This window comes from Panthera tigris, chromosome A2, assembly GCF_018350195.1.
Source record: "Panthera tigris isolate Pti1 chromosome A2, P.tigris_Pti1_mat1.1, whole genome shotgun sequence".
Classification (NCBI taxonomy): Eukaryota; Metazoa; Chordata; class Mammalia; order Carnivora; family Felidae; genus Panthera; species Panthera tigris.
The window spans coordinates 154,132,723-154,159,591 of record NC_056661.1 but is presented as its reverse complement, the minus strand read 5'-3'; the positions used below and the strand labels follow the sequence as shown (position 1 = coordinate 154,159,591).

Below are 26,869 nucleotides of genomic sequence, written 5' to 3'. Positions count from 1 at the left end.
TGTTTCAGATTTCCTCTCTCCTTTCAAGATTAACCAGCATTAACTCTAGGTTTGATCTGTGACAACTGTTAAATAAACTTGAGCTGAGTCCCTGGCACTTAAAAAGTCTCACTTGGTTCCCACCATTTTCAGCCTCCAAGTTGAATCCTAGCTGGTCCTACAAACGTGATACATTGAGCTATGAGAAAAATATATATATATTTCAAAAGAACCACAGCCTTTGTCAAAATTATTTGAAAAAATCCTTCAGAGTGGCATCAAGTCCCACCCCCTTCCTGCCCACCCCCACCAAAAAAAAACATAGTAATGACTGTGACCAATTGGCTATAGATGCTTTCTCTGGAGATCCCATCTCACTGAAGGAGATGAATTAGGTAGTCCTGGAAAGCTTCTAGAAGAGGGCCCCATCTGTTCAGCACTTACCTTGTGCACAGTAAACTATAAATACTTAATGACGAGGCCGATGATAACGACTAAGTTGATCAATAGTGAGCATGGAGACAGCATTCCATTTCCATGTACCCCCAGGATGACTGTCAGGGGAATTCAGGAAAACAACTGCATATAAAGGGGACACCTGGCTATTCCTCCCCAACGTTCTTCATTCACCCGTTGGCCATCACCACCCCCACCCCCACCCGTGGCAGCTCAGTTTCCCCAGAATGAGAGCTGAGGTTGTTTTAAGACTCTGTTGAAGTTTCTGGCAGCCGATACGGAGGGTGCCAATCACCTCCTCGCCAGTGTCGCCTGATCATGCAATTTTAATGGGCTCAACCTCAAGGAAGGAAAAAGGAGCCTGGGATCATGGTGAATTATTCACAGCTCCAGTTGGGCAAGGCAGAAGACCCCCATCTTCTGAGAGTAAGTAATACCTACTCATTGATTCCACCCTGCCTACGATCTCTAGGTGAGAAACCAGTGTTTAAAATTAAAAGATAGGAGAAAATCTAACCATCTTCTTAAATCTGAGTTCATGAGTAATTAGTGAATTTGTGAATTGGGTTGCAGTTGACAATTCCATCCTCGACAATAATTTTGAAGAGCCTGGTACATTTAAATTTATTTAAATATAACAAATACATATGAAAACTAATTTTTATACATTCAAGACCCCCAAAGGGGTCTTGCTTAATACAAAGAATGAAAATGGTTGTTAGCCTTAAGACTACAAGGCCAAAGAGATAGGATTCATGCATTTATTAGATGCCAAAGTTGAATTAGCTTTTGAATGTAATGAGTATGCCTTATTTCCATGTATGGAAAGAGAAATGTAAGCTCCACAAAATACAGTTAATTCTTCCCTATGCTTCCAAGAATGCTCCCTTCCCCATTTTCCTTGCCCCTAGTTAGTGCTGATAAATGTTCATGGAGATAAAGACAGCTGCCATATTCTAATGGGGAATGAGTCAGAAACCAACTTGTTCAGACCTTTGCCACACACCTCAGAGTCTCACCCCTCCCCCGCAAGCACACCAACTCAACAGATAGCTTCAACTCCTTGTTTGATCAAGTCTCAGATCTCCACCACTGAGTCTATCCAGACCACGAGATATCAGGTCCGGACTACCACGGAAGTTTCCTCAGGGTCAGAAGCCACCCATCTCCATCCATCCCATACACATTGATAGATCACTTTCCTAAGGCATCCTCAAGTCCTATCGTTCACACCATGAGTTACATAAACTCTAGAAAGCCTCAGTTCCCTCAATTGTAAGACAGAAAAGATACGCTCCTCATAGGACAGTTGGGATTCAAGTAAAAATAATGGCATACCAGGGCCATAGTACAGCTATGGGCCCATGTGAAGCATTCAACAAGGGTAGTAATTACACCAGAGTACAAGGTCTGTGAGGGGAGAAACCACCTTCTTTCATCTAGTGCCTAGAGTGGTTTCTGGAAATGGTAGGAACTCAAGTTTAATGAATGACATATTTTGGGGCCATTTCAAGTGCCACTATTCCCGACCCACTGTCCTGGGCTGAGATGGTCTTTTCCTCCTCTGAACACTGCTAACAGCATTTTGTTTGCCCACAACCCACGGCACCGGTGCTTGCTATCCTAGGTTGCCGTCACTGTTCTAGGTTCTCGAGTAGGTGGCAGGCCCCTCGAAGGCCTCTCTTTCGCTGCCCCATCGTGCATACCACAGGCCTTCAGTCAACACTGGGAATGAAGGTCCTGCCAGGTCATTCCAGGAACAAGCAAAGATGGCTCTTCATTAACCAGAGCTTCAAAGCTCTGACCAGGACTGTAAACACTCAGGAGCCAGGTCCTTTTCTTTCAACTTAATGAGGAAATGAAACAGAGTTAGTAATTTTTTTTTTTTTTCTGCACATTTCTGTTAGCTCTGCCAAGCTAAACAGTAACTGGATTTCAGCCCTTAACCATAAATCAGAGGTCCCTTTTCTTGCTGGTGTGAAGTAATTTTTACTTCCAGGAAGTGAAAAGATCCCTTTGGGGTAGGAGCTGATGGCAAGGTGGGATGGGGGAGGGCACAGGCTGGGAGTCCACAATGCAACGCGAGGGTGACATATGGACAGAACCAGACTGGGGCAGCATAAGGGGGTGTGCTGGCTTCAAGTCGGCATTTCCCTTCAACTCAGGGCCTGAAGGAACACACCCTTCCTTCTGCTATACCCCCAAGAGGATGTGCCCTGAGCTCTGGGAGACAGCTTATGTACAGCTCCTTTTCCTGGTTTCCCTGGCAACTGTGCAGCATCTAGAAGCTCCAGGAGTGAGGTGGTGGGTCAGGTGGCGTGTGGAATACGAACGCTGATGTCATCCCATGTGGGGTCACCTCCACACCCACACCCTTGTTCAGCAGTCTCTCAGCCTCAGAAGGACACACACACACACACACACACACACACACACACACACACACCTCTGACTGCTCATTTCTAATTTGGTGGTAGGTGCCCAAGCAAAGAGCCTCAGGGAAATCTTACATAATTAGTCTATTTTATCAACGCGAACTGAGAGGCAGGACTGAGACTGAATGATGCCAAGGCCAAGAATGCTTGCGGTCTCTCTGTTGGGTTCCTGGATTTAGATAAGCCTGCACAAGACTTACCATGGGGCATTAATTAATTGTGTATCAACAGCTGGTTATGGACTGAGAACAAGAGACCAAGGAGGAGTCTGTGCCTGCCACCCCATTGAGGGTGTCTGGTTCGGGGGACCCCGCCTGACATGCGGAAAGAAGAGAGGCAGTAAGACCATTCAGAGGCAAACCGCCCAGAAAGTAGAAAGACAGTCTCCAGCTTTGAAATGAGTTCCGTGCTAAATCCTCATTTGTAAGTCAGTTATTTAGAATTCAGGACCCATTTCCAGAGAAGTCATGTCTGTTATAAATGATTGGGTTTCTAGGCTAGTCCACAAAAGCCTATTTAACTCATAATGTAGATTAAATACTATACATTTACAATGAAAAGCAATAGAAAAAAAAAAACTGTTGTGATACCAGTAATTAAATGGAAAAAAAAAACCAGAGGGGAAAATAAATAGCGTTCTTCATTTCTTTTGAACACTGGAGCTCTTGCGAGGAGGGGTAGCTAGCCTGGCGGCTCATGGGGAAGGGTCTTCACTTACTTTAGGTAATGGGGGGAGGGTGTCACTGATGGTAGAAAGTAGGAGAGGATGAAGTAGGGACGTCCTGTAGGATAATGAAATTAAGAAAACATAAGTGGGAAAACAGAGGGGAGGAGAGAATGTGAGTAGACATGTCCAATAAAGGTAAGGGCTCCTTGGGGTGAGGAAAGGGCATGAATTTTGCAGCCAAAAAGGCCTGGGCTCTAGCTGCACCTCTGTCTCTTATCCACTACAGCTGTGGGTGAGATGGTCCATTGGAGTCTCAGTTACCACATTGGCAACCTCAAAGAATCACTTCAAACACCTACACACCAGATACCATGTGCACTGCCCAGAACCCCCATCTTGGAAGGATTTATTGCCCCAGTTCTGAGAGGGCTATTGGCCTTCAGGGGTCAGCCCCTCTGGGGATTACTCAGAGAGCTGCAGGCCCAAAGCTACCCCTGTTATGGTAGCCCACATCCAAGAAGTAACTAGGGTAGGAAGATAAGACTTAGCCACCTCTACCCAATTCTGGAAAAACCGAAGGGCCATTTGTAGAACTAGAGCCCTGTTGGGAGGGAGGGGTCACTGGACCTGCATTATAGCTTGACTTCTCCCTCTGTCAAACCCGGCTCTGTCCCCTTCCTTACCACAGAAATGGGCCCTAAGGGCACTCATTAATGAACCTCCTCCTGCAAAACTCCCATCTCAAAATCTTCCTAGGAAACCCAACCTGCAACAACCTGGCCCAGATTCGGCATGGGTAATGATGAGATCCTTTCCCTGCTACCTCTCTTTACCTGCACATGGTACAGACCAGCAGAAAAGCCTATGAACACCCCAATTAGCTCTGTGATTGGGGCTTCTGGGAGCCCAAGGGGAATGTGGCAAGTAAGGATCTGGGTGACCTGAGGGAATGTGCATTCCTATCCCCCTGAAAATGGCTGGGGCACACAGAAAACCTGTAAGGTTTTGTTTTTAACGTGTGAATGTTCATAATCAATAGTTTACAATTTACCTTGTCCGATATGGTAGCTGCCGGCCATGTGTGATAATTTAAGTTAAACAGACATTCAGTTGCTTAGTTGCACTACTCCTAATTTAAGAGCTCAACAGTCAGATGTGGCTTAAGACTAGCATATTGGGAAATGAAGATTTATAGATCACTTCCATCATTCCAGGAAATTCTACTGGATGGAGTGTTGGTTGGAATGTTGAATTACAAAGAATCTAAGAATGTTTTAATTGTAGTCTATACCAACCTTCCATGGGAGACTCCTAAGATAGATATGGAGACAGAGGGAAGCAAGACATGTAACACGTTATTTTTGGCTAAGACTTAGCTCCACTTCCTACCTTCTACACATAGAATTATAGTTTTACATGAGCAAGGCTGAATTCCATGGAGAACTACTTTAGGTAAGCCTGAATTACTCAGAACCAGGCAAGTCTCTTGGCCTACTATGACCTCCAAGCTCAAGTCAGAGTCCATATCAGCAAAAGTCAAAGAAGAATACAAGTGGCAGAGAACATCAGCCTCAAAGCCTAACTCCAGCAGGGGTCAGCTTCCAAAATAATATCAGAGGACCCAACATTTTAGCTCAGCCTGGTAACTCCATGACTAAGACAATGGCCAAAAGCATGTCCTTAAACCTGATCAATTTATGCACCCATTCTTCTTAGTCATGAACAGAGAAATGTGGGGATTGTTTGTCCCAGCAGCCAACACTGCCAATCATTAAATATGACTTGATGAGCAATGCCAGAGTCTTGGACTCAGAAGTGCTTCATAATGTCTCAGGTGACCCTACCTTACCTTCTCAGGTAAGGTAATGTCTCAGGTACTCCCCTTACCTTCACTTTGGAAATGGTTCTTGCCTTCTGCCCACTCCATGGACCTTATACTTCAGATCCTCACTGCTTCCCTAAAACCCCTGTTGTTAGGATTCAAGTTCCATCATCTTCCAATGGTCGTGGCTACAGAACACTTCTACCAATTCTCATGCCCATTCCTGACTCTCAAGGGGACTCAGGCCAGGCAGAACTAGAACTCAACTCTCACCCAACTGGTAGGTTATAAGCTATCTTCAAGGCCAACCTATCTCCCTGCAATTCTTGTTTCTCCTCGGTTGATAACACAGAATGGCAGAATCCATGACCACAGCCAGCACCACCCCATAGCCCATAATGGGCACTGAGTTGAAAATAAGGAGTTTATTTCCTCCAGAATAGGAATATCACACCTCCCCCTCAACCCTAACCACATCACTATCCTTTTTCTAGACCCTCCTCCTTGCCCAATATCCCCAACACTCTGGAAGTATCCATGTTGGGGATATATTTTTTCACTTCAGACATAGAAAGGCATCTGATCACAGTAAAGACTGAAAATTGTTGCCTCCCTGAGAGGCAGGGCTGGGCTACAACAGTCAGGAGAATCATTTCCATGATCCCCTCAACAATTTCAGTACAAATGTACTCACAGTGTATTTATCTTCAGAACTCTGAAAATGTTACTTCTTAGACACTTAGTATGTAAATCTTCTTTTAGAGACTCCTGTTACTGTCTAAACTACATTCTTATCGGACACAACTGATAAATTAGAGGGCTGCTTCTGCTACTGGTATCCCACTGAGGATCCCAAACATGGATGATTTTCTGCTCTTAAATTCCTTTCACAATATGCCACACTGTTGCCATTCAGCACATAATACTCTCAGCCACTTTCTACTCCCACACTGTGAACACCTGATGCTCCTATCACATACACCTGTGCAGACAGCCAACCTACAACAGATCCACTCACCCGCACAGCCTGTGTAGAGTTCATTAGAAAAGCCCCCAAGTCCACAAAATGCCATTTTAGAGCCTTTCCCCCACATCCTACGGGGATCTCAATGTCTGACACAACTCTGCATTCCAATAATAATAGCACCTAATGCTGCTTGGTATCAGACTTCCCAGAGTTACCGACTGATTTCACATGAATCATTTCATTTAATTTAAACTTTATAATAACTCTCAAGACAGGTATTATTACCTCTGTTTTACAGATGAGTGTACTGGGCTTAAAACACTTAAATAGTTTGCCCAGGGTCATATGCTTAAACAGTGACAGAGCTAGAACTCAATCCAGTGTCCCCGAGTTGCAGTGGAGCCTGAAGCTGGTTGCTGAAGGAAAGAGGACGTTGGAGATACAACAAAGAGGTTTTAGGTAGATGTCAGGAGGATGCTAATAACACATAATGCAGAAAGATGGACAAAGAAAATACACCTCACCTCTAGAAATAGATGACATACATACATAAAAAAAGAATGGGGCGCCTGGGTGGCTCAGTCAGTTAAGCGTCCAACTCTTGGTCATGATCTCACAGTCTTGAGATCGGGCTCTATGCTTGGTGTGAAGCCAGCTTGAGATTCTCTCTCTCCTTCTCCCTGTGCCCCTCTCCCCCACTCACATTCACACATTTACTCTAAATAAATAAGTAAATAAACAAACAAAGAAACAACCAAGCCAGCCAGCTTGAGATTCTTTCTCTCCTCCCACTGGCTCCTCTCCCCCACTCACATTCACACATGCTCTCTTATAATCAATCAACTAACGACAAGGAATACACAAATAGGTTACAAGTCCTGCTTCTGTAGGAGAGGTTATGCTAGATGCAACATTTCCTCTCCTGATTCCCATCCAGAGCCCACTCCTACTCTGTCCTTCCCTGAGCTTTCAATGACCACTGCAGCCCCACCCATGTCCCCAGACCAAGAGTTCCCAAACTTCAGAGATCCTAGTTCAATAGGCCTGGACTGGTACCCACAAATCCACATTCTAAGGAGTTCACAGATGATGGTCCATGGACCACATTTGAGTAGCACTGGTCTGGACTCTCATAGGACCTTTACCACAAAATACAGAACTTGATTACTTTTTCTGCTAAGCCATTCTGATGCCCAGATGCCTCTCACATACCCTCCTCATAGTCCTACCATCTTCAGAATCAGTCTCACCCCCAAAGCCCAGGACCAATCCTCATCACAGTTTGAGACTGCTGCTCTTACTAAAATGATCTCCTATCTTATTCAAGGCATGGTACCCCTGATCCATGTATCCCAGATCTTAAAAGTGGGTTTTTCTCAACCACTATTCTCTATTTCTTAAATATTTTTTAAATGTTTATTTATTCTTGAGAGACAGAGAGAAAGACACACACACACAGAGCTGAGCGGGGGAGGGACAGAGAGAGAGAGGGACACAGAATCCAAAGCAGGCTCCAGGCTCTGAGCTGTCAGCACAGAGCCCAACGCGGGAATCGAACTCACAAGCTGTGAGATCATGACCTAGTCAAAGTCGGACACTTAACCAACTGAGCCACGCAGGCACCCCTGTTATTCTCTTATTCTAACTCACTAAAGCTCTAGATTTCCTATAGCAGTGGGACCTGTAGAAAGCATGTAGCCCTGAACCCCCAAAGTAGTACCCACTGTATTCATACCTACTGACCCACTGCCATAATGGCAAGTGTCTGCTGCTCAGACATACACACCTCATCCAACCCATATTCACTGTTGTTGAGCTATCCCTGCACACTGGAATACTCAGTTTTTGGTTTGGTTCCTCCCCCTCCCTTTTATAGCAGTGAGCTCTGACAGTCTTGGCTGTTGGAAAGAAGAATCACAAGCCCTAATGAGCTTTCTTTTCAGCACCTATAGCGAGGACAGCTCCCCCAAAGCAGGCAGATCCTAGATCCCCACATTCTCCTTGCTGTCAAAAACAGGCCATGCCTTCATGGGATGGTACTTGGGGCTTGGATTTTGCTTTTATGCCCTCTACAATGAAATCTTGCTGACTTAAGTGTGGAATCCGGGACCCATGATGTGTGCACGTCAGCAGCATCAGCCTGCACACTATGGGTAGTCAATAAACATTAAGCAACAAGCAGTCTGATCCCTTGCCAGCTTGGCACCTGGAAATATATCATCCAATTTGGAAAGCAGAATACCTTTTAATATCCCCTCCAACACCTAACATGGGCCTTCTCGAAGAACAGGTACTCCATGAATATTGAATGAGTAAATGAACGAGTGGACGAGGTGAAGTCAGTGGGGTGGCGCCCAGATCTCCTTTGTGGTGTCCCTATCACTATGCTCGGCCGGAAGAAAACAACTTCCAGTCAGCAGAAGCTGAGAGAATGCCTCTAGGCCAGACTTCCAACTAATTCCCAGCACAAACTTGAACCTGTACATTCGGATGAATTGTGGTTTGAAAACCGCAATTACACCAGCAGAAGGGTTCTCAGATTTGTTTCACTATATGGATCATTGGCCCATCTTTAACAGAAAGGTTTGTACCTTACTCTACCCCACCTTTTACTCCAGGCTTCCTTCCTTCCTTCCTCCCTCCTAAAGCCACAGCGAAATAAACCCTCACCTTGTCCGCTCCGTTCCCGTCTGACCCTCAGCCAGGCCAGCCATCTAACCAGATGGGATTGACAGCTGTAGATGCATCGTGATTTTAAGTATCTCCATACTACTTTTAACCACCTCACTGTTTCCTTTGGGTTAGGTCGTATGAAAAATAAAAATGCTATCTAGAAAAGTAATCCAAGAAAACATGAACACCTTAGCACAAACAAGTTCATCAAATTTTTGACAGGCAGGGGGAGGCTGTGAAGAAAAGGTGGGTTCTGGCAGGAGTTACGAGGGCAAGGGCAGGTATCAGTGCAAGATCACATGAAGGGGTTTGTGTTCTCTGCCTGGCTTGCTGCGGAAAAATCACTGGAGCTCTGGGGGGTGCGGGGGGGGGGGGGGGGGACAGGCACGGAGCAGCCTGTGGGTATCCTCAAAAATTTACAACATCCTCTGCAAGGGCTAGGAGGGGCAGGGAGGCAAAGATGGTTTGCAAAAAGCAAAGACTTTAGAATACCAAATGACATACGGTGATGCCCTGATGATTAAGTTTCTGTACGAACAAGCCTTCACAATGCTGGGGATGGTTTCTTGCTAGTCATGACCCCCATGGATGCCAGTCTTGCAAGCAAAAGGCAGCTCACAACAGACTGCACACAGTAAGAGCATCACACTGGCTGGGCTCAGATGTGGATGCAGGGGAAGGAAAATGGCTGACGCTGCAGGGGACCTAAGCTTCCAACGTCTGGGATGTTTACCTCATTAGGCTGTTTTACATAACACCAGCCAAAAACAGAAAGGAAGTAATAGCTGGAGGGAGTCCGCTGGAGTTCAGACCTGGATTCTAAGTCTCAGATTCCTCCAAGGCCAAGGTGAGACCTCTAGGCAGCCCATTTCTCCCTAGCTTGGTTACTTTGTCTGCAAAGGAGCCAGTACAATGCAGACTGAGCTCCTAGGAGGAAACCTTGAGCCACCCTCTGAGGGGCATTGCAGCAGATGTGAATAAAGACGTAGTTGTCATTGTTATAATTACCGTTGTTTTATTTTTAACCCAAACCCCTTGGTCTACGACATTGATCGTGTGACCAGGGATGGCTGGGAAAGGAGGGACCAGACATCCAGGGAACTCCTGAGCTTGGAGCCCAGAAGCCTGAATGGGAGGAAAGTCCAGAGGGTAGATGAACAAGCTGGTCCAGGAGCTGCCAGGGCAGTCCATTGGGAAAGGAAAAGCCAAGTGCCATCAGGCAAGGAGCCAGCCTAAGTCCAAGTCCAGAAGGCTGAGGCCAGCAGGGAAGAGCAAGAAGCAGCCTAGGGAACAAGAGGTGGGCATAACCTGGGGATGATAAGAGGGAGTCAAGCAGCAGGCAGCAGGGAGACTAGGGTCCGGGGGCAGGATGCACTAATTATGGCAAGAGGAGAGGGTGTAGAAGAGGCAAGAGGAGGGATCAGGTAGGGCTTGGCCAAGCAGACTTAAAGGCTCTGCCCTGAGATCCACGCCAGAGCAGCAGGACAGACTGAGCTTCTCACCATATACCAGCCTGGGTTGAGGTTGGCCCTGCAAAACCGAGCTAGGCTACAGGCCCCCCGACCCCACCCCATCCCCCCACCATGGGCAGCCTTGGAGACAGGAAGCCAGGTGTGTCACTCAAGGGTCTACATTGGACAAGACACTTGTGTATTTGTATTTCTTCTCCCCTTCAGCACATCCACTGAAATGTCCTTGCTCCTTTACAGTCTCAGGCTCCATCTCTGTCCATCCATCTCCCTCCCCTATGGCCCTTCCTTCCTCTCCCTCCCTCCCTCCCTCTTTAACTACAGATCTTATTTCTCCCAATCCCACTCTGCAGAGCTACCGTGTGAGCGTGTTCGTGTGTTGTTGAAGGAGCATCCTCAGGAGGATGGGGGAGCGGTGATGTCGGAGATCATTCTTCCTTCTCTTTCCCTCCCTGGCCAGCTGGAAATGTGCCGTGTGACCATCCGATCTAATTAACTGAACTTTCAGACTTGACAGAAGGAGGCTTTAAAAAATAAAAAAAAAAAAAAAAACTCTAGCTTTCTTGGCTCTTAGCCTCTTGAGAGATAAGGGAAGGGATCTGATTGCAGGGAAGTGGAGTCCCAGCTCCCTGATTCCGGCTGCCAGGGGCAATCAACTGTGAGCTGAAAGCTCCATCTTGAAAACACCGAGTGGAATGAAAAACCCTGAGCACACGAGAACAGAGACTCAGGAGTCCTAGGGCCCAGACTGGGTGGGAAACTCAGCAGCAGCAAAGCAGAGATCAGAGGGGAAGAAAGGGTCACCCTTCTCACAACTTCTGCTGGACACCTGCCCTGCATCACCCAGGCAGGCTCCTCCTTCGTGCCACCCGCCGGCCTCCCCGGGGTCGCCTGGTGCAGCTCCACCCTGTGCCAGCTCCTTCTTGCAGAAGCACTAATGTCTCAGTGACATCTTCCCAAACCCTGCTCCCTCAGCCTCCTGGCTCTCAGGGCCCTATCATGGGCCACCCAGGGTCCCCCCCCCCCCGCCACCTCCCCTTGCCCTGCCAATGGCCACGTGCAGGCCTCCAGCTAGGCCACGAGGGCATGCCAAAGGGACACCAGTGGCACATAGAGCAAAGGCAAAGCCACTTGGGATGACTTCAGGGGCACCTGGAGGCTGCAGGACACATAATTCTCCTGACAAGGGCTCTAATCTGAGACTCAACTGCGGAGCATGAAAAGCCTGTGGGGACATTTTCTAGTGAGAAGAGGAAGCAGTGCTCTTTAAGGTGCCAGTCTGCCTTCCCTGACCACTGCTAATCTGATTTTGTCATATTCAAAACATAAAACCAGACAAAGTATCCGGAGAGTGGCAATGCCAACCTCGTCTCCTGTAGCCACTGTTCCCATCCTCATTGGCCCGGCGACATTTGCTGTCCTGCTGCAGCCCTTGAGGGGGGTGGGGGCAGGAGGACCTGGATCAGAAGTGTAGTGTACCCAGGGTGCATGGGGGCTGGACAATCGCCGCTCGGTGTCACTGGAACCTAATGGGAGGGCAGCCGGTAGATGGGAGGGCAAGTGGGCTGCCCCAGGCGGACTGTCAGGCCTGGGCAGAGTAAGGGGACAGTCCCAATTCTGGAAGGAGTTCTGCCTTCTCCTGGGGAGGTCCGACCAGGGTGGGAAGGTGGCCAGGGCAGAAAGGACAAGCACACACAGTGTACCTCACCACTGGAACCTCAGAGACCACCACCCCAAACACACACACACACACACACACACACACACACACACACACACACACACACACACACATACACACACTGGACTCTGACCCTTATTCCCCACAGTGGCTATTATCTCTTTACGCTTGGATTTATAAGCCTAGTGACCTACAAATAATTTTATTCTTTCACCTACTATTCACTTGACCATGAAGTCAATGAGCTCTCAGCCAAACAGTTAAGCCTGCCACTGCTGGGGTTCACTCTTCAAAAACCACAGCACAGTTTTAAGCCAAATTGTGCTTTTCCTATTTGAAAAAAAAAATTCCCCACATCAGTGGGTAATAACCACATGCAAATTTCTAATGAAAAATGCATAACCCCAGTTTAACCAAAGTCCAAAATATTTTCCAGTTGTTTCAGAAAAAAGAAATTTAATTTCTCGCCTTTGTCAAATACTACTACTGAGAAAAGTTATAGAAAGTAAGATATTTTTGTCAAATTTCAAAATGATAACCAACCTAGTATCAAATGAAATTATTTTATCCCATTTGCAGTATTAAAGAGTACAGAACTCTCTAATAAGAAATCAGAGTCTGATTTTTTTTTTCTAAATTTCCAAAGCTTGATCGTACGGGTTTGCAAGTCTTTGTAGTTTCTACTTTATTTCAAAGGGGGCTTATGAGCCCTTTTCCCACCTCGTATCAATACCTGACCTTTGAAGATTAAAACTGACATTAACTACCCTTCCCCATTATGCCAGCATTGCCAATTATACTTAGCACCAACTTCAGATGTTACATCTGAACTAAAAACGGCCCTGGCTAAAAATAGCCGTCATCGGTGACAGGAATGGCCAGTGTTCTCTGCCTGCTTAATAATAGCCCATTAGGCTACCGTGTGAAACAGGCAGATGAATCCCTCACCAAAGAGGATCTCCCGCTTCACCCACCATGGGATGCCAAAAACTGCTGCCTATCAGTTGCTGAGATAGCTTTCATCAGTTAAAAATAGATCTGTTCACAAGCATGAGCTGCACACTACATTTGCAGAACCCAACGGCACCACACAGTTTTGGAACAAGGACCCCAGAGACACTGGACTCAGAGAAGATTCCACAAACCATAGCATTAGCCTCCTCTCCCCATCTTTGCCAACACTATGGGACAATTTCGGCGATGCTGCGATAGATAATCTATTTGAAATCTATCTACCGTGTGCAGCCAATAGCATCCTTATGGGTTTCCCTCAAAATGCCTCCATGCAATTTACACGAAAATATTCTCCTTCTTGCTGAAAAACTACCATAATTGCTTAAAACAATTATACTGTATTGTAATTATCACACTACCTTGTAATTATTTGCTTTGTGAATGTGCTCTCCCCCTCCCCCGCCTTTCTCCACCTCCAGATGTGAGCTCTTTGGAAGAGTTCCCTGTGGCCTCAGTATCCACTATGTGCCTGGTACATCGAAAAACTCAGTAACCTGGGTTGAATGAGTAAATATGAACCGAAGCTTTGCCAAGCACTTCTTCCTTCTCTGATTCTGTTATGACCCCATAACTTAAGTGATATTTAAGTGGTTATTCAACAAGGCTTATCACGAATCTTGAACATCTACTATGGGCTTCTGTTACAGCAGACCAAGGCAAAGCAATCATTTTAGTCACTTATGTATTTGACCCCATAAATATCTACCTCCAAAAAAGAAATTAACAACCCTGGTTATGAGTATCTCTAAGGCAAATCTCACATTAAAATTAAGGAAGTATGTGATTTGCCTACCTCAATATCTAGTACATGGGAATGCACTTGGAACATTAGCTCTGTCCCCATGCTCTGGTTAGTATCTCTAGTAATGTCAAAGCCTGAAGGCAACGATTTGTTAAGGCCTTCTCAGCCACTGATACCTTCCCTATCATTTCAGGCCAGTGGCAGTAATAATCATCCAGACACCTGGTCACAATCTTCCCCTTCCTTCCCTCCCCCCCTCCAAAACCAATCAATCATTGCTCTGGTTTCATTTTACTTGCCTCTCCCACCTCCCTATGGTTGTTTGATTAAAGCCAAACTAACAAGTGGAATATGCCCAGTGGAACCCATGCATGCGAAAAATAACTGGGCGACAATAAAGGGAAGAAAGAGGTCTTCACCCTTCTTCTAAGTTGATGAAACAATTTAACCAACAATATAAGACCCTCCTTTTTTTAGCCTTGTGACATTCCGTGGGGGGAAAACCGCAATAGGAAAGAACCGACAAATTCAAGAGAGGCAGCACAGAGCTTAAGAATAGTAAGAATGTGTTCCCATGAAGAGCCATGCCAGCAGCAAATGAGAACATCCCTGACACAGACAAGCAGGATATCCCCATGGAACAGAAAAATAAAAATAGGCAACTGTTTGCGCATTAAGTCATCCTCCTATCATGATTTAAGTCTCAGCGGGTCCCTGACCAAGCAACTCCCTAAACAATGGAGGCAGATATTCTGATCTTTGCTGAGTCATCACATGCGAACTGGGTCCCAAAGCCTCTCATTCTTGGGAAAACAGAAACATGTAAGTTGAGGACGAGATCCTACCCCTTGGCAACCCACCCAGATGCATACTGCCAACACTTTGCAGTATGCAACCCCCAGCTGGCCTCGCCAGGTAGAAAGGATAACACGAGGGATTTTACAGGTTGCCATGATAATACTCCAAGCAACTCGGGGACATGCTGAAGTTAGATCCCAGGAGCTGGTTTTGTTCGGTAGGTGAAATCTAAAACGTCTACCTGGGTAATGACATAAGATTACTAATCGTTGTCTGTTGGTTGTTTTTTCGTTTCTTGGGTTGTTTTTGGGGGGTTTTCATTTTTAATTTTAGAAGCAAACTCTTTAAATCTAATGCAATCAAAACCAACTGAGGCAATTCTGAGCCCCAGGCATGGACAGTTTAAGGAATTACCATCCTGCTCTGAGACTGTCCACAGGCCTAAGAGGTACACCCATACTGTCCGGAACAAGCTGTTGATGGGCATCCAAACCTCCGTGACCTCCAAAGGTCACCACCAAAGAAAGAAACTCAGGTGTACTTACGAAGGGCGTGCCACTCATCCTGACGGATGGTCTTCGTGATGTTGAAAGTGAGGTTCCTGGGGATGGTGGCTGAGGAGTAGTGGTATTTGATGTACGTGCATCGTTCAATTTCTCCTGGCAAAGAGAGACAGGAAATCAAACATTAATGAGGCGGCAACCATGTCTGGGGCAGTTTCTGGTTTCTGCCCAGAGAAACTGGGCAGTTTTCTGTCCTGAGGAAAGAGACTGGTTTCATTTTAGGCCTGGTGACACCTATAGTTTAGACAAGGCAGTAACTTTGACCCCAAAAAGTAAGGTCTACTCTTAAGAGAGTAGAGCTGAAGTCAAACACCATCGATTTAGACAGAAAAAAATACCTCTCTGGCATCATTCAGAGATGGGAAGAGTCAAAGTTTAGGCCAATCGAAGCTTGCTAAGAAAGTAGTGTCCGTGGTTTTTTTAACCTTAAGAAAATCAACTTTCAAGTCACGGGAGGAAATTTGGCATCAAGAGCCAGGAACAAGGATGCCTGTTCAGCCAGTTAAGTGACCGACTTCAGCTCAGTCATGATCTCCTGGTTCGTGAGTCGGAGCCCCACGTCAGGCTCTGCACTGGGGGTACGGAGCCTGCTTGGGATTCTCTCTCCCTCTTTCTCTGCCCCTCCCCCATTTGTGCAAGCGCTCTCTCGCTCTCAAAATAAATAAATAAACTTTAAACAAAAGAGAGACAGTAACACTTTGTACCCATAGACTGATACAGAACAGGCTTTGCTTTAATGATGTCATCTGTGCCTGTAGCACACACGGTCTTACGGAATGGTGAGCCACAGAGGCCTCTTCCCTCTCCTCTCTCCCATGTCCTAACCTCATCTCTGAGTACAAAGCACTCAAATCAACGTCCATCTCCTTGAACCAGCCTCTTCTTCTCAAGCGGTTTGGAAAAAAATCGGGCTCCTTCACACACTCAACACCTGGTCCAGTAGAACCTTTACTGCTAAGTTAGCAATGCACGCTTTGCTAGTCAATTATCAAAGTAAGTCTATATCGTGGAGCAGAGTTTTTCAAAGTGTGGTCCGGGGACATCGGCATCCTCTGGGAACTTGCTAGAAGTCCAATTTCCCAGACCCAACCCTAGACCTGCTGAACCGGAAACCCAAAGGTAGAGCTGCAATCTGAATTTTAAGAAGCCCTCCAGGTGATTCTGTCGTGCACCTAAGTTTGAGAACCACAGCCTCTGAGAATCTAACAGAATTACCAACGTATTAACTCATAAATCCACCACGTTTGCAAATTCCCAAAGAAAGGAACAATTGGAGGAGTGCCTTCCTTGCTACCTTTGGTCTCCTGCAGCCATGTTGGCTGATGCTTGCATATCTGAGGGATATTAAAACCCAGTGTCAGGGATCGCAAAGAATCCGGAAAGAAGGGATTTTTAAAGGTTAGGGGTTTTAAAATTTGGTTTTGCACCCGAATAGATTTTGATGGTGATCCATTTTGCACCCCACTGATTTTCAATTTATAAGTGGTGGCACGTGATTGAATCATTTGACCCCTGGCTCACTGTCAGCAGGGAACCTGGCAGTCGGTGGAGCGCAATCATTTAGACGGTGCCTCTCGTGAAACCGATGCCTTATCGTAAATCCTATCTGGCCAACTGCCCAACTGCCAGTTATTGGCAGACACGCCCCCAATGGGACAGACACCGTTCAAAGAGCCAGAGTTTGGGGGAAAGTGTTGTACATGCTTTTCCTTTAATTTTTCACTTCCTCCACCTTTGTCCCCTTAGCTTATAAGTGTCCTGAAGTCTCTCACATATGCCCCCAGCATTCACCCTGACCACATCCCCAGTCTTCCTTCTTCCCTAACTTCCTATCTTGCTATGCCTCTTGGAAAAGTGGTCCATCACACCACCTCAAGTCACGCTCATACCTAAACCCACACGCTCTAATCTCCCCAACAGTCTCCGCGAATAGCATCACCTCGCATCCATTGTACACATAATAAATCCCCCTGCCATCCCCAATGCCCCCCCACCTCCAGTGGGGCCCCTTCCATCTGACATTCATTGGTCACCAAATTCTGTCAGTTCTACCTCAGAAATGTCCGTGGAGGGGCATCTGGGTGGCTCAGTTGGCTGAGCAGCCGACTCTGGCTGAGGTCATGATCTCACAATGCATAGGTTCAAATCCCACGTTAGGCTCTGTCCTGACAGTGTGGAGCCCCTTTGGGATTCTCTCTCCATCCTCTCTCTGCCCTTCCGCCACTCGTGTTTTCTCTCTCTCAAAATAAATAAGCTTTAAAAAGGGGGGGGGGGGCACCTGGGTGGCTCAGTCAGTTAAGCATTCTCTTCAGCTCAGGTCATGATCTCAAGGTTCTTGAGTTCAAGCCCCCTGTCAGGCTCTGTGCTGACAGCTTGGAGCCTGCTTCAGATTCTGTGTCTCCCTCTCTCTCTCTGCCTCTCCCTCCCTCCCTCCCTCTCTCACTGCCCCCCCCCCCAAAATAAACATTGAAAAAAAATTTAAAAATAGAAAATAAAAAGAAAGAAATGTCCCCAGAAGCCAGCCCATCCTCTGTGCCCTCACCCTCTACCGTAGTTATGTGAATACGACAACCCGGCTAAACAAACGGCCACATTTACTGAAGATTTACTTGCAGGAAAGGCTTGCCAATGGTTTCATACATAAACCAACAGTTTCCAACTCTACTCATGTCGTGGCACACACAGAAGAGATGTGCACGAGGCTCCCCGGGATAGAGATGCGGCTGCCTGGGCCCTGTCGGCCTCCCTGGGAGGGAGCCAACCTTCCCAACCCACTTGTGATCCTGCCTCTTCTGTACTCATCCCCATGGCAGAAAACTCTGTTACGGATGTGGCCTTACTTAATCCTCGATACCACCCAGTTACGCAGTGTTCCTACTATCATCGGCAGGATATGATCCTATTTCACAAATGACAAAATAGAGGCTCAAGAAGATAAGGCGACTTGCCCCAGGAAATAGCGGCACCAGGATTAGAACCCAGAATCTCCTGACCAGGGCTTCCCTCCACACCGCTGCCCGGACCGTCTTCCAGAGAGGAAACCGTGGTCTCTCCCACACACAGGATAAACCTCACGCTCCTCGGGCAGGAAGTCCCCGCCAGGTGGCCTGCCCTGCCCCGAACAGCCCATATCCGTCAGGACTCTGCCCCTGATACACACCCAATCCTCGTAGGAAGTGGCCAAAGTGGCAGCTCCTCAGCAAAGCCTGCCTCGCACGGAAGCCTGTGCCCGGGAACAGAGGAGCAGCAGTGGTTCTGCCTGGACCCTCCTCACTCCTCCCTGCGCTCCTGCCCTCCTGCGGCAGGCACTGAACGGGCTGGGATTTATCTGTTCACACGCCTCACTCCCCCACTAGATTACAAGTTCCTCAAGGGCAGGGGCCGGTCTCGTCCACTCGTCTCTACCTCCCCGGCCCCGGCACAGGGTGCGCACCAGTAACGTGCGCTCTGAAAGAAGGAAGGAATAACACCAGGCGCCCTCTGGAAAACCGCAGTGGGCAAGGAATCCAACTGCTTCTGCTCTGTGCAAGGGACGAAAATAATTAAGGCAAAGCAGAATATAACGAATGAAAGGAGGGCACTGTTGCAGAACTCTGTCTGCGTCTACAGCAAACACCTCTTCGCTCTCCAGACAACGTAAGGAGAGGTTTATTTGATCACAGTGAGGAAGGAAAAAAAACACGTATGCACAGAACAGCCTCTCGCTGCACTTTGCAAATGTAATCCAAGGGGCAACTAGATCAGTTTGTTTCCGGTTTTTAATTTTTTCAGTGTTTATTTTTGAGAGACAGAGTGTGAGCAGGGGAAGGGCAGAGAGAGAGGGAGACAGAACCCAAAGCAGGCTCCAGGCTCTGAGCTGTCAGCACAGAGACCTATGTGGGGCTCGAACCCACACGCTGTGAGATCACGACCTGAGCCGAAGTCAGACGCTTAACCGACTGAGCCACCCAGGCACCCTTGTTTTTGTTTTGTTTTTAAGAAGAAAGACAAGAGGAAAATATAAAGGCTAGAGAACTGTAACAAGAATACCACCAGTAACTACTTGAACAAACCAAGATCCCACAGGAAATGGCCAGATTGGTGCCCATCACTAAGGTCTGAGAAAAGTATCTGATTTCTTGGCTCAGATCAGGTTCTCTCAGGCTCAAAACAAACTCCACAAGTGGCCACAGGTTCCCAGCAGACCTCGGCCACCTCCCGTGGTCTCCCTCACCCAGCCCACCCAGCCCCCCGACACTTGGCAAGAGCAGGCAGGTGGAAAGAGCTGACCAACAGGCACCGCAGGTGACCAGCCAGAGAGCCTGGCTGAAGCTGCCGGAGCGGCCCCGCCGGAGGCCTCCCTGTTTGCTTTGCCTCAGGGACGCAAGCATCCTGTCTTTGACAGCAATTAAATTTGAAAGACTCAAATATTGCCTAAGAAGAAAGGCAAAATATTTATCCATGTGTCTGCAGGTCCTGTCAGTGTGCTGGGCTTTTGTAAATACAGGCACCATCTGGGCACCAAATTCGTGTGCCCAGAATGTGGGCTTCCCAATACAAATAGGTTTTCCTGCAACAATCCAGGGGGGCCACCTGGGAGGCAGTGGAAAAGCGCTTGGGCTTCCCCGGAAAGAAGGTCAAACCTGTCTTCCTGACCCCTACGTTCCAGCCCAGAGACCTCAGCCTGGATAGGACAGGGGCACCCTCAGGAGTGAGGACACCATAAGCCTTCATCTGCGCCGTGCCTTCTGAGCTGGTGACCCTCCCATCTGCCCCGTCGCGCTCCCAGAGTGACAGGATACCCAGATGCGTAGTTAAGAGTTTCAAAACCGGGAAATTTACAAAGCGAGCACAGGGTGTAAAGAGGCCAGCAACGGGTGATACAGGGACCTACGGCTGGCGACAGAAGGGAGTGAGAGAACCCCAAGCCTGGAGAGGCAGAGGGAGTCGGCACCAGACCCTAGAAAGAGTGGCCACTTGAAGAGAGGTGATGTGACCTTGGGCAGAGGGTCACAGCCAAGCCACGGTGAGGTGGCTGAGAATAAACACACCTCCCCTCCCTCTCCCTCCCCCTCCCCCAGGAGCTGAATCCACCAGAAGCTGGAAGGGGTGGGGGTCCAGAAGCAGAGAGCAGGTGCGAGGTGGAGGGAATCCGAAGCATCCAGCTCACTCCCCTTTTTTCTCGTTCCTCCCTTGCTCCCCTCAATCTCCCTGGCCCTCTCTCCTTCTAAAGCCATCATTTCCTTACTCCAACCAGCCACCTCCTCCTCCCCTCCACCTCCACCTGCAAGGGAAGGCCCAAAGACAAGGACGAGTGGGAGACCGTTCCCATCCTTCTTCTCCATTTCAACTCCTTTAGGACCCAAGGCCTAAGTGTGTTAACTCACATTAAGTCCTCAGTGTGATCCTCGCACACAGTCGGTGCTAAGTATTAGTTATTACCCGGGGTGCCTGGGTGGCTCGGTAGGTTAAGCATCTGACTCTTGATCTCGGCTCAGGTCATGATCTCACGGTTCGTGAGTTCGAACCCTGCATCAGGCTCCTCGCTAACACCATGGAGCCTGCTTGGGATTCTCTCTCTCCCTCTCTGTCCCTCTCCTGCTCTCTTTCTCTCTCTCTCTCAAAATAGATTAAGTAAACTTTAAAACAAAGATTACTAGTTATTACTCTCAATTGCTACCCTAAGACTACTTACTCTAAGGGGACAACAAAGGAAGTCAGAAATTACAATAGCAACCAACATTGACATCATGCCTCATACATTTTATATACACTTACACACATAAATACGTAGATCTATAGAATTATATATAGAACAAGAGAGAAAGCTCACACACAATAACCCTCGGAGGCTGGCGCAGCAAGAGTTCTGATGTACATGGGGCATGTGAAGAAACAGACCGGGGAAGGGAGAGGCAGAGATCAACACTCACTTCTGGACTCCAGAGTCATGCTTTTCGACAACACCAGTGTGCAGTTTTCGTCTCCTGTGCCTCTGCTATCAGCAAGACCTGGTTTCTGGAGCACTTATGGGAGGCTTATAGATATTAAGGAAGACTTTTAAGCAAAGTGACTTTTTTTTCAGTTTATTTATTTTAAGAGAAAGAGGAAGCACAAGTGGGGAAGGACAGCACAGAGCCTGATGCAGGGCTTGAACCCATGAACCGTGAGATCATGACCTGAGCCTAAGTCAGATGCTTAACCAACCGAGCCACCCAGGTGCCCCAGGCAAAGTGAGATGGGATCCACCCCCACTCCATCAAAAATTATCTTCCTTGAACAGCTGCCATAGTACTTTAAGTTCTTCCATGAGAGAGGCGTTACTTTGGATCAAATACTGTTCTAATAGAGCTTTAAAAGGGGCTGCCCCTTCAGGTCATGATCTGACAGTTTGTGAGTTTGAGACCCGCATCAGGCTCTGTGCTGACAGCACAGGGCCTGCTTGGGATTCTCTCTCCCCCTCTCTGTCCCTCCCCTGCTTACACACATGCGCACACACTCTCCCTCTCTCTCTCAAAATAAACTTTAAAAAGGGGAGAAGGGCATGGGGCACCTGGGTGACTCAGTTGGTCAGGTGTCTGACTCTTGGTCTCAGCTCAGGTCATGATCTCATGGTTTCATGGGTTCAAACCCCACTTCGGGCTCTGTGCTGACAGCGTGGAGCCTGTCCGGGTTCTCTCACTCCTGTCTCCTCTCTGTGACTCTTTCTCAAACAAAAATTAAACATTTTTAAATAAAAAATAAAGAGGGGGCCAAGTGGGTAGCAGTCACCAACACCTAGGTGACTGGCATGAGCACAAGCAAAGCCACAACTTGCAGGGCAGGCCCAAGGAGAAAGGAAGACAGGGGAGCACTTTTCTCACGTGAAAAGTGGAGTGACTGGTGCAGCCACTGTGGAAAACAGTATGGTAGATGCCCCCCCCCAAACATTAAAAAGAATACTATCATGTGACCTAGCCATCCCACTTACAGGTATGTATTTGGAGGAAATGAAAATACTATCTTTTTTCATGAATCACTTTTTTTCTTTTAACTTTTGTCTTAAGTAATCTCTACACCCAATGTGGGGCTCGAACTCACGACTCCTGAGATCAAGAGTTGCACGCTTTATGGACTGAGCCAGCCAGGTGCCCCTGAAATCACTATCTTGAATAGACATCGGCACCCCCATGCTCACTGCATCACCAGTCACAATAGCCAAGACATGGAAACAACTGATGTGCCCACCAGTGGATGAATGGACAAAGAAAACATGGGAGATGTATGTATGTAACAGTGGAATATCACTCAGCCATAAAAAAGGAAATCCTGTCATTTGCAAGAACATCAATGGACCTTCAAAGCATTAGGCTAAGCAAAGTCAGACAGAGAAAGACAAATATTGCAGGATCTCACTTATATGTGGGTTCTAAAAACACCAAGCACATAGAAACAGAATAGTTTGGTGGTTGACAGAGGCAAGGGGGGGGATGAGCGGTAGAACTTACTGAGTGAAGGTAGTCAAAAGGTACAAGCCCAGTTGTAAAAAGTCTGGAGATATAATGCACAGCATGGTGACTGGAGTTAATATGTATATTTGAAGGTTGCTAAGAGTAGATCCTAGTAGTTCTCATCACGAGAAAAAAAAATTGGCAACGACGTGAGGTGATGGACGTTCATAGACTTACTGTGATCATTTCACAATACCTGCATGTATCAAAGCAGCACATTATGTACCTTGAACTAAGACGATAGGGATGTTGATCATATTTCAATAAAACTGCAGGAAAATGAGGCTGGGTATGTGACAGTGAAATGCATGTAGGAAAAGTTGGGTTAAATATTTAAATGGTCTACTTACTGCAGGACTTTAAGAGAGTTTCTAATGTATGTTGTGACTCCCCCTACTCTCCCTGGAAGGGACAGGCATGGCAGGCAGACCTTCCCAGATTCTTTTGACCCCAAAGCTTTTTGTATTCAAAGAAAGGTTGCTGCCGCTGAACTGTGAGTTCATCACAATCAGAAACCGTGTTTCTTCTTTACACTTTTTTACCCAGGGCCAGGTAAGCAGCTGGTGCACAGCGAGGGCCTCCATATACGTTTGGATGAATGAAGAACGGAGATCGGGATCTGTTACTTGATCAAATGATCTATGAGGTAAATGAAGTCGTTGGCTCTGAGTATTTGCTGGCCTCTCCTCAGAAGCCATATCTGGTAGCGACGAGCAAAGCAACACCAGGGTCAAGTGCCCATCTGGGAGCCGTGTTTGCACCATGCCTTGTGGATCTTTGTGGACAGAACCAGAGCAGGGCCTCTGGGCACCCTAAGAGCACCTTGGATCCCACGGCAGCCACAGTGGGCACTCCCGGGAAAGCGGACAGCACTCACCAAGTCTTCCTGCCTCAACACACTTCACAAGCCCACTTAGTCCACACCAGACAGCCTAGAGAAGAACAGGAGGGGACAGCAAGGGAGTAAGAGCCACAGAGCAAGTGCCCGGCCCCCAGGGAGAGAAGCACAAGGCCCGCTCTGCACAATGACTCAGAGGGCGACCTCCGGGACCACAGGTGAGGCTCACGTCAGCAAGCAGCTCCACACTGCCCACCGCACGGCTTCCTCCTCCCTCCCGTTTCCCAGGAACTCCCCCCAGGTTCCTGTTGTAGGCCGTACTGGGGCAGCGGGACTAAGAATGATGACCTAAAAGAAAGTAGAGAATATGGTTTATAGGCTTGAAAACAACGTGGGCGGTATTAAGTAAAAGGAATTGGTCCAACGTAATCCTGAAGTCCTCTCGCAGGGGTCACATGGGCACCTAGCGCCTCAGGGAGGCTCTTCTCTTTCTCTGTTTCCGTATCCTCCGTGTTCTTTTCTTCTCTCGATCTTCAAGCATCCTAAGACACGGGGTGGGCTACGGGACCAGCGTGGAGGGTCCACGGGCTTCCTTCCCTGCAGAGTTCCTGAAGAGTCTGTTCAATGCCCACCACGCAAGGATGCTCCTATTCTATCCCAAGCCATCCTCACAACAACCCACTGAAGCCAAGACTGGAGAAGACCGCGTAGACAGATGAAGCCCACCCTCCAGAGCCCCTCAGCCAGCAGGGAGAAAAGCCAGTGTCTCTCGGCGTGTGCAGAGCACTTTCAGACACCGCAGCTGGAATGACTCAACTCCAGCCGAAGGTTCACCGGGAGCAAGGGCTGTGTTGCAGCCCAAGTGCCTTGTACGTGGAAGCAACCAATGCCTTCACTGGGAAAGGATGAGAGAAGGGGAAGAAGGGTAACGTCCCGGCCTCAGCCTGCCCCAGCCCAGGCCTTGCGGGCTCACTCCCGGGTCTGCCTCCCCCCCACCCCGGGGCTGACCCCCCTTAGTCCCCTTTCTAGCCCAAGGCCTGTGCTCTGTGCTTAATAAATGCAAAGATTAAGGAGAGTAGAAACACATGGGAAAAAAGTGAAAACCAACATTAAAAAAGAGAGAGAAATGACACCAGTTGAAGCTTTAAGCCTTGAACCTCTTCTTTAAAGGGCATTTTTTTTTTTTTAAAGTTAAGATGACCTCTTAGCAAGGAGAGGAAGCAGGGAGCTTTCCCTGTAGTGCATCAGGAATGCCATCATCAGATTTATTAGCATGGTCAATGTTGAGGACCTTAGCGGCCACGAGAGTGTGGGTGGAGGTTAGGGAATTAAAGGTGTGAGATTAGAAGCAAAATCGTGTCCCGGATGAAAGAACAAAGAAGCAAACCAACAACGCTCCAGGGGCTTCAAAGACGGCAGACGGGCTGGGGTCCCCCACCCCTTCCCAGTCCTGTCCACAGGTGGGGCAGAAGGGGGCCAGGGCTGAGAGGGACACCCCCTGGGCAACGCCACCAACCAGCAGCTCTCCTATCTGCCGAGCGACTCCTCACAAAAACCTATTTCAAGAAACCCCACCTCCCCTCCCACCTCCTCTTAGCGCCTTCTGCTCCTCCCAGATGTTCTGAGCCCGAGGATTTGCAAGGCTTATAGCTGCTGCAGGCCTAGCCAGAAAGGTTTTTCTCTAAACTGAGGAAAAGTGTTATGTTTTGGGTTTTAATGCTTTCAAATGCATTCCATTTTGTGTGCTTTGTTTTTGTGCTTGTGGGATTGGCGTGGCCTTTCCATGTTTGTATGCACTGCAAGGCCAGAAATCCTAAACATTTACTTCCTTCAGTCCATGTTACATAAATGTTTATCAGCAGTGGTCAGGGGGGCCCCTCTGATTCACACACGGGCAATTTCATTCTCAAAACGCCTGCTCCCGTCTGCCAGCACCCCAGTCATCCCCCAACACATTTCTGACCCCTCACCTCACCCCGGGCCCAAACACCTTCAGCTGGCTACTAGTTGTAACAGTGATTTGCACAGAAACTGTATTTCTATCGGTAGTTTTGAGCGAGACAAGCTTGTATTTTTCATCTTTGTTCTCCTGATGGCCAAAATGGTGCTCTGAGGTCTTGGCATTTGTTTTAACAATAGCTTGTGTTTGGGGCGCCTGGGTGGCTCAGTCGGTTTGGCATCCAGCTTCGGCTCAGGTCGTGATCTTACAGTTCCTGAGTTTAGGGCCCTCCATCAGGGTCTGTGCTGATAGCTCAGAGCCTGGAGCCTCCTTCAGAATCTGTGTCTCCCCCTCTCCCTGCTCCTCTCCTGCTTGCACTCTCTCAAAAAATAAATGAACATTCAAAAACACACAATAGCTTCTGTCTAATGCAAGCTTTCTATGTATTAGGCATTATACAAAGGACCTTATTATGCATTATTTCATTTAATCCTAAAAGTTAGGTCTGGTTATCATCCCCATTTCGCAGATGAGGACATAGAGGCTCAGCGTCCAAAGGTAAGCTGCCTGAGAACACAAAGCTGTTACACGGCTCAGGTGGGATACAAATCCATCTGACATGTTCGTAAGCAGGGCAGTATACCACACGTGTGAGGAGAAATTGTGACAATCCAAGCTCTTCAGAAATAGAGACCTTCCAAGGTTTTCTATCAGAAACAAGCAAAGCAGGACGCCTGGGTAGTTCAGTCAGTTAAGTGAGCAACTCTTGATTTCAGCTCAGGTCATGACCTCCCGGTTCATGGGATCGAGCCCCACGTCAAGTTAGGCTGACAGCTTGGAAATGCTTGGGATTCTGTCTCTCTCTCTCTCTCTCTCTCTCTCTCTCTCTCTCTCTCTCTCTCTGTGCCACTCCCCTGCTCACACTCTTTCCCTCTCCCTCTCTCTCTCAAAATAAGTAAATAAACATTTAAAAAAGAGAGAGAGGGCGGTGCCTGGGTGGTTCAATTGGTTCAGCATTCAACTTCAGCTCAAGTCATGATCTCAAGAGTTTGAACCTGGCATTGGGCTCTTGAGCTGATAGCTCACAGCCTGGAGCCTGCTTCAGATTCCATGTCTGTCTGTCTGTCTCTCTCTCAAAAATTAACATTTTTTAAAAAAAAATTAAATAAAATAAAAAAGACAGAGAGAAAGCACTTTGGATAGGACTATTGGGCCTGCCAGGAATTCACACCCTCGATCCACCCCCGCCCCCATACCCACTTCCCCATCTCGTCCACTTGCATATCTTTCACCCCATCAACCTAAGAGGCGTAGCCAGAAAGGGAACGAGGCCAGCTTGGCGCACGTCTTTGGACTC

At 47.7% G+C, this 26,869-nt stretch overlaps 1 protein-coding gene across 1 annotated transcript in view; it reads right to left on the bottom strand.

Moving 5' to 3' along the window:
- Positions 1-26,869, bottom strand: part of TMEM178B (transmembrane protein 178B) — a 366,274-nt gene that overhangs the window by 232,754 nt on the left and 106,651 nt on the right. The window contains exon 2 of the mRNA XM_042973768.1: positions 15,249-15,362. Coding sequence (XP_042829702.1) covers positions 15,249-15,362 — 114 coding nt within the window. The remainder of the gene's footprint in view (positions 1-15,248; positions 15,363-26,869) is intronic.